General features: G+C 66.4%; 4 protein-coding genes across 4 annotated transcripts in view; all 4 read right to left on the minus strand.

Annotated features, from left to right (window-relative positions):
- PFL1_05530 (uncharacterized protein) overlaps positions 1 to 5747 on the minus strand; it is a gene marked incomplete at both ends in the record, with an annotated part of 6202 nt that extends 455 nt beyond the window's left edge. Inside the window, 2 exons of the mRNA XM_007883066.1 lie at positions 62 to 1301; positions 1459 to 5747. Of these exons, the coding sequence (XP_007881257.1) occupies positions 62 to 1301; positions 1459 to 5747 (5529 nt within the window). The remainder of the gene's footprint in view (positions 1 to 61; positions 1302 to 1458) is intronic.
- A 3552-nt stretch (positions 5748 to 9299) lies between these two features.
- On the minus strand, positions 9300 to 10876 carry PFL1_05531 (uncharacterized protein; the record flags this gene model as incomplete). Its single annotated transcript, XM_007883067.1, has 4 exons — positions 9300 to 9407; positions 9529 to 9623; positions 9757 to 9956; positions 10068 to 10876. 4 exons carry the CDS (start codon positions 10874 to 10876, stop codon positions 9300 to 9302), a joined length of 1212 nt encoding a protein of 403 aa, XP_007881258.1.
- Positions 10877 to 11066: 190 nt separating this feature from the next.
- Positions 11067 to 14050, minus strand: PFL1_05532 (uncharacterized protein; the record flags this gene model as incomplete). The annotated part of the gene is made up of 7 exons (XM_007883068.1): positions 11067 to 11156; positions 11296 to 11629; positions 11725 to 12068; positions 12244 to 12695; positions 12821 to 13091; positions 13231 to 13744; positions 13857 to 14050. The coding sequence occupies 7 exons, from the start codon at positions 14048 to 14050 to the stop codon at positions 11067 to 11069; spliced, it is 2199 nt and encodes a 732-aa protein (XP_007881259.1).
- A 744-nt stretch (positions 14051 to 14794) lies between these two features.
- The window catches only part of PFL1_05533 (uncharacterized protein), a gene marked incomplete at both ends in the record, with an annotated part of 3770 nt that continues 3585 nt past the window's right edge, over positions 14795 to 14979 (minus strand). The window contains one exon of the mRNA XM_007883069.1: positions 14795 to 14908. Coding sequence (XP_007881260.1) covers positions 14795 to 14908 — 114 coding nt within the window. The remainder of the gene's footprint in view (positions 14909 to 14979) is intronic.

Genomic DNA, 14979 nt, shown 5'->3' on the forward strand with positions numbered 1-14979 from the left:
CCCTATCCCCCTCGTGTGCCTTGGCAGTCTCAGGCCGCCGACGTCTCCTGCGGCGTGCGACGACGTCGGGGTGCGGCAGAGCGCCGTCCTGCTGCGCCGAGTCGCTGTTCGGATCAGAGTAGCCGCCGAAGCCATCGCCGTGGCGATCCGGCGGCGACGCCGGCTCGGCCCTGAAGCGGTCGTGGTACCGCGACGAGTAGTTTGGCGATACGGGCGATGCCTGCTGCTGCTGCTGCGGCGGCGGCGGGTGGCGTTGCTGCTGTTGCTGCGGTCCGCCAGCGGCGGCGGGGTACGGCGAAGCACTGTACTCGTCGGCGAATGCCTCGTCGAAGGCGCGCGAGAAGCTGTCGGCCGAAGCCTCTTGCCGAGGATGGGGCGGCCGGACCTCGTCGTGGGATGGGCTCGAATGCACCAGCTGATCGTGGGAGTTGCTCATCGAGATGCTCGGCTCGTAGTGGTACGTCGACCCAGACGCCCTCTGCACGTTGATCATCGGCACGTCGGGCCTCGGCTCGGTCGAGAGGTTTGCCGACGACTGGTGCGACGTGAAGTGCTGGCCGGCGCCGTAGCCGCTGCCGCCGTACTGCTGCTGCTGTCCCGGTTGCGCCTGTTGCCCGTAATGCTGCTGCTGCCGCTGGTAATACTGCTGCTGCTGCTGCTGCTGCTGCTGCTGCTGCTGCTTTTGCTGCTGGCCGTAATCGCCGAGAGGCTGCGGCGTGTCCCGACCTGGCAGCTGTTCGGGCGTATAGTACGAGAGCCCAGAGATGGCGCCCTCGCGCTCCGCGCCCGGGTTGGGCGGGCTCGACGACGTGCGCGGGCGGCCGCCTCCGTTGTCGTTGTAGTGCTGCTCGTAGTTGGCCGTCGGGAAGGGGTCGGCCGACGTCTCGGATACGTCGTCGTTGTCCGGGTAGAGGGTGTTCTTCTGCCGTTCCGTCGACTGCTTGGCAGCGTAAAAGAGATTGCCCTGGTTGCGCTCGAGGTCGCGGTTGCGCTGCGCCTTGCGGTTGCGCTTCTCGCTCCGGTGCGGGATCTCGAGCTGGTCCTTGAGGCCGCCCTTGACCCACGCCTCGCGCACCACGTCGAGCTCGTTGGGCATAAACGACGACCGCCAGGCGCGCGCAAAGAAGCGCGGCAGCAGCGAGACGACCGTGATGAGCAGCACGACGGCCCAGAAGCTGATCGTCTGCATCACGTAGTAGCCCACATTCTGGTAGGCAAAGACCGGGAACGCCGAGTAGACGAGGATCCAGACGTAGACGCTCAGCAGCGAGACGATCTCGACGATCCAGAAGATGACGGTCCTGAAAGCAGGCGGACGGCGGCAGAGGGGATGGTCAGAGCGGCAAGGGGGGTCAGCGAAAGAGCAAAGAGGCACGCGGATCGGCTCGGATGGCTCCCGCTCCTCTCCGCCCGGTGATCCGTGCAGAAGGACGGCGGCGCTACCAGCTCAAGACTCACCAGTGCTTTGCAATGAGGCCGGCGTAGAGGTTGGCGGTGGTGACGGCGCCAGCGGCGATCGAGGTTCCGAAAAAGTTGATCGCCGACATGTCCTGGCCGTCTGCGCCGACCATGGGCGCGTAGGTCCAGAACCACCAGGGGATAAAGTAGCAGACGGCGCCCTGGTAGGCGGCGTCGAGCATCGAGAGGTAAAAGAGCGACTTGGTGTACTCCTTGCCCTGGACGCCGCGCTTGTAGGTCTGCGGGAAGTGCGAGAGGGCGCCGACGTTGACCACCTGGTCGAGGGCGCCAATGACGATGACGCAGAGCGAGCTGAAGACGAGGTTGTAGAGCAGGACAAACGTGTAGTCGAACACGTAGGACGCCGAAAAGTCGCAGTGGATCTGGAAGTAGAACATGATCGAGGTCCAGATAATGTTTTTGTAGAAGAAGACCTTGTGCAGGTCGGCGATGCGGTGGTAGCAGAGCTGGCCGTGGACGAGGAGGAGGCGGTTGAGGTAGCGGAACTGGCCGATGGCGTAGTCGGCGCTCATCGACGCCTGGGCGCCCTCGAGGCCGGCGATGCCGACGCCGCAGTGGGCCTCCTGGATCATGGCGACGTCGTTGGCGCCGTCGCCGATGGCGAGCGTCATGGCGTTGCGGCCGTCCTTGACCAGCTTGACGGTGAGCGCCTTTTGGGCGGGCGAGACGCGGCAGCAGACGACGGCCTCGCACTGGGTGGTGAGGGCGAGGAAGAGGGGCTTGAGCTTGTCGTCGAGCGCGTAGCGGAGCGTCTCGCCGTCGATGACGACGGCGAAGCCGGCCTTGGGCGCGTCGCCCGTCGGCGCAATGTCGAGGCGCGTCTTCTTCTTGCGCTTGCCCGGGCCGGCGTCCTCCTCGACGACGACGGGCCGGCCGGCGGCGGCGATCTTGTTGCAGGCGGCCTCGATCTGGGCGCGCGTGCCCGCCTCGTGGTCGGCCGAGATGATCATGATCTCCATGTCCGACGAAAGCAGGTTGCAGCTGAAGCCGATCTCGATGGCCGTCTGCAGCTTGTCGCCCGTCAGGATCCAGAGCTTTATGCCGGCCTGGTGGAGCGTGGCGATGGCCTCGGGCACGCCGACCTGGAGCTTGTCCTCGAGCGCCGTGGCGCCGAGCAGCGTCAGGTCCACCTCGATCTGCTCGTTGACGGCGTCGATGGCGTCCTCGCGGTCCGTCAGGCTGGCCGCCGCCTCCTCGTGGAGGCGCGCCCACTCGACGTACTCGCGCTCGTCGAGGTAGCGGTAGGCGATGCACAGCGTGCGGAGGCCGGCGTTGGCGAAGTCCTCGAGGTCGCGCTGCGTCTTCTGCTTGAGCTCCTCGGGGTGGTCGCTGCGCAGGCGCTGGTAGATGATCGAGTCGGCGCCCTTGGTGATCATCAGCAGCCGGCCCTCGGGGTCGCGCACGATGACGCTCATCCGCTTGCGCGTCGAGTTGAACTCGAGCACCTGGAGCGGCGTGTAGCGCTCCGGCTGGCCGACGACCTCGATGTCGATGCTGGTGTGGTTCTTGCCGATAAAGACGGCGCCGGCGTCGCGCGCGGCGCTGACGAGGGCCGCCTCGTCCGGGCTCTCGGCCTTGTAGTCGATCGTGTAGGGGTCGTTGCCGTCGGGCCGGTCGACTAGCGCCGTGTGGCAGAGGGCGAGGGCGCGGAAGAAGGTGACGACGTTCTTGCGCTGCGGGTTCTGGTGGCTCGACGCCAGCACCTCGGCCATGTCGGGCGAGATGAGCGTGACGCGGTCCGGGCGGAGGTAGCGGTTCTTGAACGCGCGCGTCATGATCTGGACCATCTTGTCGCGCGCCTGGGCCAGCTCCTCTTCCTGGCGCTCGGCGCTGAAGCCCGACACGTCCTTGCCCTCGCGCTTCATGGCGCCCACCATGGCCTCGGTGATGCCCTCGCCGTAGGGCACGCCGTCGATCGAGCACTTTTTGAACTCCATGACGTTCTGCGTCAGCGTGCCCGTCTTGTCGGAAAAGATGTACTCGATCTGGCCCAGATCGTCGGAGATGTTCCACGTCTTGGGCACGCACGGGTGGTCCAGCGGCGCGTAGTACATCTCGATGTCCTGGTAGATGAAGAACGCCTGGATCGTCTTGACAATCTCGATCGAGATGTAGAGCGAGATGGGCACAATGTTCTGGAAGACGACGAGGCAGGAGCCGAGGATGATGAGCGCGTTGACGATGGTGTTGTCGCTCACCTCGCCGCCCGGCTCGTAGTAGTCGCGGCTGCCGCCGCCCTCGTACAGCCGCAGGCCGCCCACGACGGCGCACACGACGCACAGCACCACCAGGATGAGGAAGTTGACGATGACGTTGAAGTTGGTCTCCTTTTCGATCTTGGAGCGCTTCGACGGCGTCTCGCCGCTGTTGAGCATAATCTTGGTGTCCTCGCCGGTAAAGACGACGACGCCAATGACCCACTCGGTGTTGCGGAGCGCGCAGCCGCGCAGCAGCAGCTCGTTGATGCTGATGGGCTCGGTTCGGCGCGCCTGGTGCTGCGCGGCGGCGTAGGCGCTGCTGTCCGGCGGCAGCGACTCGTGGGCGTCCGAGTAGGCGTCACCGCCGCCGCCGCCGCCCTCCTTGCCGTTGGTCCGGGCCGTGTACTTGAGCAGGCCGTTGTAGCTGTACAGGTTGGCGTGCGGCGCTTCGCTGTCGATGACGAACCGCGCGTGCTCGAGGTCCTCCTCGGACTGGATGCCCATGGTGGCCTTGAGCGACTTGCGCGGCTTGAGGTTGGTCTCGCCGTCGAGGTTCTTGGTCTCGACGTAGGCGTTGCCGTCCGGGTCCGACGAGTTGAGGATGACAATGTCGGCGGGCACCTGGTCGTCCTCGCGCAGCATGACAATGTCGCCCACCTCGAGCTTCTTCCACAGCGTGCGCTCCCACTTGGCCGTGCCGGGCGTGTGCCTGCGGTAGTCGACGACGCCCTCGACGTTGCTCGCGTGGCCGAAGCTTTCGGCCGTCGCCGAGTGCGGTGGGCCATTGGCTCCGCCGATGCCGCCGCCGCCGCTGTGGCGGAGGCTCATGTCGTCGCGCTCGCTCTCGCTGACAATGGTGTGGAGCGCGTTGGAGCTGTTGAGGCTGTCGCTGCGGCCGATGCGGTTGCCGCCGCGGCCGCCGCGGCCGCCAAAGTCGTCTTCGTCATCGTCGTCGGGGCCGTCACCGTAGCGCGCGGCGGCGCCGTGGCGCGAGCCAGACACCTCGCGCATGCCGATGGCGTCCTCCTTTTCCCGCAGCTTTCGCACGCCCTTGGACACTTTGGCGTTGCCGCGGCCCGAGAGGCCAAAGAGGCGCTGGAAGAAGCCGCGCGAGTCCTTGGCCTGGTTGAGGTTGCGCCAGTTGCCGAGGCGCGTGACGGCCGAGTTGTTGACCGTGTTGTCGAGCACGTGCCTGCGGTAGTCTTCGATCGAATCCTTGATGGCGGTGATGGTGAGGATGGCGACGAGCGGCAGCATGGCAATCTGCGGGATCGTGGCGCCAAACGTGGGAAAGACTTGGAGGATGACGAGGCCGAGGAAGTAGATGTTGGCCACCCGGCGGAACTGCTCGAAGAGGAAGCGCGGCAGGAAGGTGATGACGGTGTACTTTGACGTGCGGACCTTGTTGCGCGGGTACTTGACCGCCGGGTCGCCGTTCTTCTTGAGCTCCGACGAGAGCGGCTGGACGTTGACGTAGACGTTGCGGCGCTTCTTTGGCTTGACCCGCTTCATCGTCGGCCCCGTCGGCTGCGGCGCCGACAGCTCGCCGTCGGAGCGCCGCTCCTCGTCCTCGAGCTCGGCCTCCTCCCACGCCCGTCGTTCCGCGTCGGCCGTGGCGGCGTAGGGCGTCTTGTCCTGCTGCGCCGAGTCAAAGGGCACGCCGACGCCGTAGCCGCCGGTGCCGAGCGCACCGGAGCCCTTGTGCTTGCCGACCTCGTCGGCGACCATGTTGGCCAACGTCGAGGGCTCCTTTTTCTCCTTGCGGAGGGTGCGCCCACGGAAGAGCTTGCCAGAGAGGCTGTTTGACTTGCCCATCTTCTTGGCCCGCCTCCGATCGTCCCGCCGCTGCTCGGAGCGGTGCGACTCTGCGATCGAGGCGGCGGCCGTTCGGACGGTCCGCAGCTGGAGGTTGGGGTCCACCATCGGGTCGTAGTCGGGGTGCGTGGGATCGGTGAGGTAGCTCTGATCGGATGGGCCGGGACGGTAGGGGCTGAGGATGTTGGCGTCGTAGTTGTGACCATGCTGGTCGAGGCTCGGCTCGCGCCGGCCGTCAGACCGCCCGAACACCATGGTGGCTGTGTCCGAGGGCGTCGCCGGTCACCAGGGACGACAGCGAGGGCGGAAACGACGAGGGCGAGGGCGAGGCCGGCAACAAGGACGACGACGACGGCGGCGGCGGCGGCGGCGGCGGCTTCAGCGACAGCCGCAGGGATATTGGGGGGGACGCAGTCAAAGTCGAAAGACAAGGCCGATGCTGTCAAATTGCGGTAGAGGAGAGGAAAGGCGATCCTGGTGGCGAAAGCGGTGGCTGTGACAGCGGTGGTGGCGGTAGCGATGGCGGTGGTGATGACGATGGCGATGGCGATGGCGATGGCGATGGCGATGGCGATGGCGATTGCAGGTAGCTCGCGACGGCTCGCCAGCAGATGAGGCAGGCGGTGCGGCAGGCGTGTATCCGCACGGCAGAGGCGAGTGCGTGCTGGTAGCAAGCGAACAAGCAAGATGGCTGCAGGTTGGCCGGCCTCTAGTCTAGTAGTGCGTCGTGAGCGGCTCGGCGTGCGGCACGGATGGGGACGTCGAGACGACGAGGGGCGTATTGTGCGGGGGCAGGTACCACTGCGGATTCCCGGGCGTTACAATGGAGCGAGGGATGGCGCCGGCTGTCGTGATGGAGCGTATCGTCGGGGGATCGTACGGTATGTATGCTGCGTCCTGGCTTGTGGCGTCGTGGATGGCGGCTTCGGACGCTCGGCGCCGAGGGGTGGGTGTGGATTAGGATGGAGGAGGTCGTAGCGTGCTGTGCTGCTGGCAGTGGTCGGTGCGTAGGCGTGCGTCGTGGCAGGCAGGATCGGATGCGCAAGAGGAGGGGTGGGTGCGGGGGAGAGGTGGTGGCGGACCAGCGGCCACACGACCTTAGGCTGCGCTGTGGCGATCTACACTCGAAGCGGGTCGGCTGGAAGACGGGGCCGGGGGCGGAGCAGGCGACGGGCGGTCGATGGCGCGGATCCTGCACTGCACTCGGGGCGAGGGCGGTGGTGGTGGCGAGAGGGCGTCGCAGCGGCACGGCGTCGGTGGCGGTGATGGACGTGGTGGTGGCGGAGAGAGGCGACTGCGCAGACTCGAGGGCCAGGCCGGAAGCAAGCAAGCAAGCGATGGGGATTCAGGAGGCAGCAGGAGAAGGAGGAGCACGGACGAACGATGGCGGCCAGAGAGAGGCAGGGAAGGGCGGGCCAGAGGGCAGTCCAGGGCAGGCCAGGCCTGGCATAGCCGGAGCGAGCGAGCGAAGCCAAAAAAGACGACGTGCGGCGTCGAGGGGCTCTCTGCCTCGCCTCGACTCGACTGCGCTTGCGTTGGTCCTTGGTCCTGGGGCTGTCCGTCCCACCGTGCGTCCGTGCTGGCTGGCTGGCCGGCTGGCCTGCCCCCCCTTTGCGCTGCCCTCCTCGCCCCTCTGCCTGCCCGACAGCCTCTTGGCGCTCCGTTTGTTGGTTGATCATGCCCCTCCCTCCCTCCCTCGCTGCCTGCCTGCCTGCCTGCCTGCCTGCCTTTTTTCGTCTTTTTCTCGGTCGCTGCCTGCCTGCCTGCCCTCCTGGCTGCCTGCTTGCTGGGCTTGGCCCGCCTCGGCAAGCGCCCTGACAGGCAGGCGGCCAAGCAAAGGCCAGGGCCAGGCGCGTTTCTCCTCGACCCCTGTTCTGGAAGGAGGCGCCCGCTGCACCCGACCTCATCTCGCTCGACCCTCGCCGCCGCCATCGTCGTCGTCGTCGTCGTCGTCGCCGTCGCGGGCTGGCCAATGCCCAGCAGCAATGTGGATGAAGAGGTTAGTCGACTGCGCAAAGCCATTTGCCTGCCCCAACCTGCCTGAATGCCTCCCCGGTCGGCAACACCCGACAGCCTAGAGAGATTTTTCCGCTGCTTTGCTGAAGCCAGGTCGTCTGCACGCTCTCGGTACTACTGTGTGTACCGGTACGAGCCCGCCGTGGATGGGCGGCGGAGACGTCGGCCGCCGCCGCCCGCGACTCGACGGAGCGCGCGAGCGAACGAGCATCCAGCGCGCCCTCGATGCGTGCGTCGTCGCACAAACGCCGGCGGGCTGTGCCGCCTGCCAAGCGCCAGGAACCACGTACGCGTGCGTGCGGACGGGCGGGCAACCGCAGGCCAGCAGGCAGCAGCGAGCAGCATCGCCTCGCTCGCTCCGGCCCGAACCGCCCTGGCTCCTTCTTGCTTGCTTGCTTGCTTGCTTGCTTGCTTGCTTGCTTGCTTGCTTGCTTGCTTGCTTGCTTGCTTGCTTGCTTTGCTTCTTTGCAACTCTGGCTGCAAGTTTGGCCCTGCCTGCCTTTGTCGTCATCCTGCCTGCAGGCAGACACGACGTACTGTACGGCACCGCCTGCCTGCCTGCCAAGCTCGAAAAGCAAGCAGCAAGCAGAACGAGGGCTGAACAAAAGGCGAGGCAGGGCCGGGTGGTCTCTGCAGCACCAAACACAAAAATCCAGCAGGGCGGGCAGGCAGGCCCACCCGCCACGTCTGCTGTCCGGGCGTCGTCGTCGGTCCTGCCGATCCCGCCCTCGGCGCTCGCCACCCTATCTTTCGGTCGGTTTATGCCGACGCCGTCGCCGTCGTCGCCGTCGCTGCTGCCCAAGACATGGTGGCAGTAGTCCGACATCTCGGAAGCGCCGACACGACCTTGGCCTTGCCTGGCCTTGCCGCTCCTTCCCGTCGGTCGGCCAGGCCTCGCCTCGTACCCGATCGATGCGTCTTCGGCGGTACCGATGCACGGACCAACGTCTGCCTCGCCTCGAAATAGGGGGGCAGGCAGGCCTGCCCGTCTAGGCCCGGGCGCGTCGAGAAGAACGCTCCGACGTCGACGTGGGACGTTCTCTTCGGATCCTTCCTTCCTCCTTAGCCTGCCTCTACCGCTTTGCCCCTTGGTACATCGAGATCGCTCCCCTACAGCCGGTTGAGGGTCCTATAGGGGCCTCCGACAGGTCGACCGCCGTAAAGGCTAGACCTGACTTACCTGGCGGGATCAAACGCCGATGTAGAGGCAGGAGGCTGTGGCAGAAACGAGGCGCGTCCCGACCTGCCAAGACTTTTCGGGGGGCCCTTTCGCCTGGCCCCCTTTGCTCGTTCCGTCGTCGTCCTGGCCTGCCCTGCCTCGTCGTCTAGTCAGTCAGAAGAGAGAGCAAAGATAGAGAAAGCAGATCAGCAGCCCCTGAGATGCACCTACTCCGGAACCTACCCTTGATCGACCGTGCATGCATAGCCTGGGCCTGGTCAGCCGCGCGGAGCGCTCGCCATCGTCCTGCCGGATGTTCGGTGCATCCCGTGGCGAACCCGCCTCGCCCGCTCGCTGACACGCGCTACTTCGGTCCCAGCTCCATCTGCGCTTCGACGTCCTCGCACCGTGTTCGGGCCCAGACTGTCGCTCCCGTCCTCTGCAAGTGCAGACGCCCCAGGTCGGGGGTCAGACGATCTCACAATCATATTCTCGGCCGAGCCGACGAACTCACCCTCAGCGGGGGCCGGCGGACAGATTGAGCCAAACATAATACAGACGCTCAGCTGAGACGACGGACGACGACGACGAAAAGCCAGGCGAGGCGGGGCGAGGCGAGGCGAGGCGATGGCTTACTTTGTCGCGTCGGCCGTGCGGTGCACGCGCGAGTAGGTGAGGAAGGTCTCAAACGCCCCGACGCCGCGCAGAGAGAGGCGCAGCAGCCATGGCGGCAGGTTGCGCTGTTCGCCGGCAGCGGTGGTGGTGAAGAGGGCCGGTGTCTGTCAGCATGCGTACGCGGGTCTTTTGCCCGTCTCTGACGCGCGGGCCTTGCCACACATCCTGAGATGCCCGCCCACTCACAATGTAGGACAGCACATAGGCGGCGCGGGGCATAAAGACCATCCTGCTCTTGTCCTCCTCGAGCATGGAAACAATCTTGGCGGCCACCTCGGGGACTGCTCGCGGGCGAAGAAGCAGGGGAAAGAGGGCACCGAAAGGGAGGGAAGGCGCAAGGGTCAGCTCGACGGCGCACCGGCGAGTCGAGTCGAGTCGAGTCGAGTCGGACCGGAGCTGCTGCACGGCACTCACTGATCAAGGTCGGGAGGAGGAACTGGTTGTCGGTGTCCTTCATCATGCCGTCGGTCATTGGCGACTCGACCTTGAGCGGGCAGATGACCGAGTTGCGCACGTTGTCGACATTGTGCCACGCCTCGAGCTCGGTGCTGAGCGTGTGGTGCAGGCTCACGGCGCCCGCCTTGCTCGCATTGTAGGTCCCGTTGCCCGGCAGCCTGGCAGTCGGGGGAAAGAGAAACAGAGGGTAACGAGGAACGTCGACAAGTCGCAAGTGTCAGCAAGCCAGTCTGGCCCTGGGAGCAGCGACCGGCCGACGGCGCACTCACTCGACGAAAGCGGCGCCGCTGCCGAGGATGAGGATGTGGCCGCCCCATCCGTTCCTGGCCTGCTTGATCTCCTTGCCCTCGCGCCTGCCGCCGTCGGGGAGCATGTCCTGGCCAAACACCTTGAGGGTGGCCACGACGCCGTGGAGGTTGACGTCCGAGACCTCGGTGGCGTACTCGGTGGGGAAGACTTCGGGCGGGTCGAGGAGGAAGCCGTGCCTGCCGAGGCCGGCGCCGGCGATGAGCATGGTGCAGAGGCCCAGCTCCGTTTCGATGCGCTTCTTGGCCGCGATGAGCGACGCCTCGGACGTGACGTCGGTCTGGACGTAGAGGCGCTCGGTGCCGTGGTCGGACTTGGGGGCCATGTCGAGCACGGCCACCTTTGCGCCCTTGCGGGCGAGCATCCTGGCCGTCTCGCCGAGGATGCCGCGCGCGCCGCCCGTGATGACGACGACGTGGTCGCGCCACATGATGGGGCGTGGCGCGCTCTTGTTGATGACGACACGGTTGCCGAGGGCGTTGATGGCCTTGATGCCGACGAGGTAGGCGTAGAGGCGCAGCAGGCGGCTGTTGGCCAGCGCATCGCGCGCCAGCTCGAGGATGAGCCGGACCTTTTGGCGCGGCGCCAGGTCCCTTCGGGCAAAGGCAAAGGCCAGCTCGCCCTGGGCCGACGCCTGGTGGATGCCCGCGAGCAGGGCGGCGGCGGCCACGACGGGGTTGTGGAAAAAGGGGCGGATGAGGCGGATCAGGGCATCGATGGTGAACGTGGCGGGCTTGGTGCGCCGGTTGGCGAGCTCTGGCATGGGCGGCATCGCGGCGGGACTGGCTGGCTACGGTGACCTGGCTGGGGCGAGAAGGGTGGGTGGGATACAAGAACGGTGACGAGGATGAGGTTGGGGATGGAGGCAGCGAAGACAGGAAGACGACGGACGCACGCAGGCTGAGACAGGGAAGGACGGGCGGGAGTCTGGCGCCTATATCCAGTGCGAGAGAGAGCCAGGGTCAGGGCCAGCTAGGGCCAAAGCCAAGGTCGAGGTCGAGGACGGGTACGAGGCCGCGAAGGGCACGAGCCGCTGCTCCACCACCCAGCACCTTCGAGCTAGGGTCGCAGAGCGAGGGCAGCGACAGCGTCAGACGGCGAAGGCCAGGCTAGCGCACAGCGACTCCGCTCGGCCTGCTCGCTCGCTTCCCCGCATTCCCGGGTCCTTGGCCCTGCGCTGCGCTGTGCTACCCCTGCCCGGCTGGCTGCCTGAACCGCCGCGGATCCAAGGCAGAGGCAGCGACGCAAGGCAGGCGGCACGGGGCGAGGCACCACAGCCTCGTTTTCCGCGCCAGGCGCACGCAGGCCGCTTTCACGCCGCTTCTGCTTCGACACCTTCGGCCAGGTAGGAACCCTCTTCTTCTCCTTCTTCTTCTTGGGGTCGCCGGCCGGCCAGCCCTCCGTCTTCCCTTCTTTAGCTTCTTCCGGGCCGTCGTAACCTCGACGGACGTTGGCGCCACGCTCCCCACCTTGCCCATCATTCGCCATCGCATCGCAACCTTTCGACCTCGTCTCTGCCCCCTCTCTTGCATGGTCAATTCTTAGCGGGGACAGCGCCCCGTCGTTCGGCCTGCTCCGTGCTTCACCCTACGGTACTGTACTGTACGCTACGCTTCTCACTGACTCTCAGGAAGGGCCGAGAGGTAGCAGAGCGGGAACCACTGCGGCGGCGTCCACGCCTCGCCCTTTTCCTCGGCCACAACCATCGACGCCACCACCTCGGCGCAGCCAAACGCTCGGCTCATGCCGTGCCCCGAGTAGCCGGCGCTCAGGAACTGTCCCGCCATCGTCGCCGCCCCTGGCTCCCCACCGGCACCATTGCCGGCGCCGCGGCGATGACGGGGCAGGGGACCGACAAAGGGGTCCTTGCTCTTGGTGTATCCCATGACGCCCGTCCACTCGAGCACCACGTCGGAGCCCTCGTAGTCTTGCGGCATGATGCGAGGCAGCCACGAGTGCAGAAACTGACGGGTCGGCAAGTGGGCCGAGGCGCGGGGGCAAGCGGGCGTGGCGGGTCAGCATCCTGGCGATTCCGGTGGGCATCCAACGCCCCGGCCACTCGATGTCGAGCAGCCGATCAGCCAGACGGCCAGACAGCCAGACGGCCAGACGGCCAGGCAGACGGACGGATGCACTCACCTCCGATACGGTGTCGTTGAGCGCGCCGTCGTCGGCGACGCCCCACTCGCGGCCATCGGCATACTCGCGACCGCCGCCAAAGACGAAGAGCGGGCGCCGCACGCGCTTGAGCTTGTCGCCGACGACGGCATCCTCGTCGCCGGTCCGCTCAGCGACGACGCTCGGCAGCACGGGTCGCTGGTGGCCGTACTCGTACCCGCCCCCGGCGCTGATGCCCATGCCCCAGAGCATCTTGGTCGGCGGCGCCCCGTCCGCGCCACTATCGATGGCTTCCGCGGCACCTTGACGCTCATTGTCGATCTGCCTCGTCGAACCTTGTCCTTCTGCTGCGGCGGGCGTGGTCGTGGCGCCCTCGGCCGTGCCCGCTTCATTCACCGGCTCGACGGCGACGACCTGCGCCCGCGTGGGGATCACACCCGTCGGGCCCGCCAGCTGCGGCGCGAGATGCGACACTATCGAGGTGGGTAGCACGATGCAGGTTCGCAAGGCAGGGGAGGATCAGAGTAAGGATCGCCAGATCGACGCACTTGACCTTCCTTGCTGCTTGAGCGACACGGCCCATCCGAGCTGCACTCACCGTAGCCATTGGTGGCATGGACTACGTATCGCGCCAAGACCTCACGCTCTCCCACCTTGACCTTGAGGCGATAGACGCCGTCGATGGCCTCGCCGCCGGCCACATCCTCGACGGCCGTGACGGGGCAGTGGGCAAACGCCTCGAGCTTGATGTTCCGCTGCTCTGCCCGCTGCCTCGCGGCGCGGTAGATGAGCTGGACCAGCTTGCGCGGGTGCATCGTGTTGCCCGGAATCTCGTAGACGGCGCGGATGCCGCGCGGCGACTTCATCGTCTGGCTCGCGAGCGCATCGTCGGTGGCCGAGACGGGCGACGGCATGAAGCGTGAAGCGTGAATCGTGAGGCGTCAGCACGACCGGTCATTGCATGCCTTGGACCGCGGCACCTTGATGGACCGGGGGTTTTTGGCTCACCTGGTCAAACTCGTGCTTTGGCACTCGGCGGACCAGACCGACAAAGTCCGTCAGGCCAGCATCCTGGGCGGCCGCGAGCGACTGCTCAAACTCATCGACCTCGGCGTCTTGGAAGCAGAGGTGCCAGTTCTTGCCGCCCACGAGCTCGACCTCGTCCTCTTTGCCCCTGACGACCTCCAGGATCCCCTCGACGGTCCTGGCCTCGAACTCGAGGATCTTTCGTACCACCCCTTGCGTCGTCGTCGTCGTCGTCGTCGTCGTCGTCGTCGTCGTCGTCGTCGTCGTCGTCGCTGTTCTCTTGCTGCTGGCAGAATCGAGGTGGGAGAAGCGAGCCAGGTGGTTGGGGTTGGCGGCGAGCTCGGTGTAGGCGAGGGCGGAGGCGGGCGAGAGGTGTCCGCCGTTGCGGCCCGTCGCCCCCGAGCAGAACTGACGCGCTTCGAGGATCGTGATGCGCGTGTTTTGCGGAAAGGTCTGAGCGAGGTGGAACGCAGTCGAGGCTCCTGTCACGCCCGAGCTGTCGTCGTCGATCGAGGTCGAGAGTGTGGCGACGGTGAAGGGGGGAGAGTCCAACATCAGCCGAGATCCAGACCGGACGCCGAGGGAAAGAGGCGGTAGCGTAGACGTACCCGATGATGACCACATCGCTCTTCGCAGGCACCTGTGCCGATCCGTCAGTCACGCCCTCGAGAGTCGAGGGAGAAGTGGCGAGCCAGTAGGACTGCAGCGGCCGTGCGGTCGGTAGCGGCGACGGCGTGGGCTCGACAGTGTCGATGCCGATTGTCGAGACGTCGATGTACTCGTTTGCCGGCGGTGCGCTCATCTTGCTTTGCTCCCTGCTTCTGTTCCTGTCCTGACAGGCTGTGCGTGGTAGATAGAGCAAGAAGGAGGAGGAAGGAGGGATGTGATGGTGGTGGTGGTTGTGGTGGAGAGGGGCCAAAGCAGGCAGAGCCAGGGTCCCGAACGCACAGTCCAGGCGATGCAGCTTCGGCTTCGGGGTCGAGCGCGGGCCGGGACCCTGGCTTGGCGCGGCCATCTCCGTCACGCCCGAGCCAGGGCCGGAGGTGAGATGCCCGACAAGCCGCGGCGAGTTCCGATTGTCCTGTCGTGGTCTGGTGACCCTGTCTCGGCGACCGCGGGCAAGCGCCAACTGTCAACCCGCCTGCTCTGTCGCGCTCTCAACACACGCTCTTGCCAACGACGACCGGGGATAGCAGTAGGAGTATGCAGATGTCAAGGGCCGACTCGGGAGCAAATGAAGGGGAGTCTCTGGGCGGGGGCGAGGGGGGATGTATGCAGTATCGACAGGGGGCTGAGGGAGGGTCGAGAGGGTCTGTGGGCGTCGGGAGGGCGTTGGGCCAAGGGTGGGAAGGAAAGAGTGAGGGTTTTGAGGTCGATCAGGACAGGGCAGGACGGGGCGGGACAAGGGCGGGACAAGCTGGAGCAGTACAAAAGGCGACGTCGAATAAGGTTATGGCCGAGCGGCGCCAGGGGCGGGGGAACGAAGTCGAAAGAGGTCCAGAGAGAGCGGAGGAGACGGGACAGAGGTGCCAGGGGGCGCGCGACTTCAGCGGACGCGCGCTCGGGCAGCGAGGGTACCGGTGCTGGTGCTCTTGACCATGCCGTTTGCCGACGGCGGTGGTGGCGCCAGTCCGCTGGTGGCCACGGGCGTCTTGGACCGCTGGATGGCCGGCCCGGATCCCGCCGACGAGGCAGCGGCAGCAGTAGCGGTGGCGGCGGCGGCGGCGGCGG

The sequence above is a fragment of the Pseudozyma flocculosa genome, assembly GCF_000417875.1.
Source record: "Pseudozyma flocculosa PF-1 unplaced genomic scaffold scaffold00020, whole genome shotgun sequence".
In the NCBI taxonomy this organism is placed as follows: domain Eukaryota; kingdom Fungi; phylum Basidiomycota; class Ustilaginomycetes; order Ustilaginales; family Ustilaginaceae; genus Pseudozyma; species Pseudozyma flocculosa.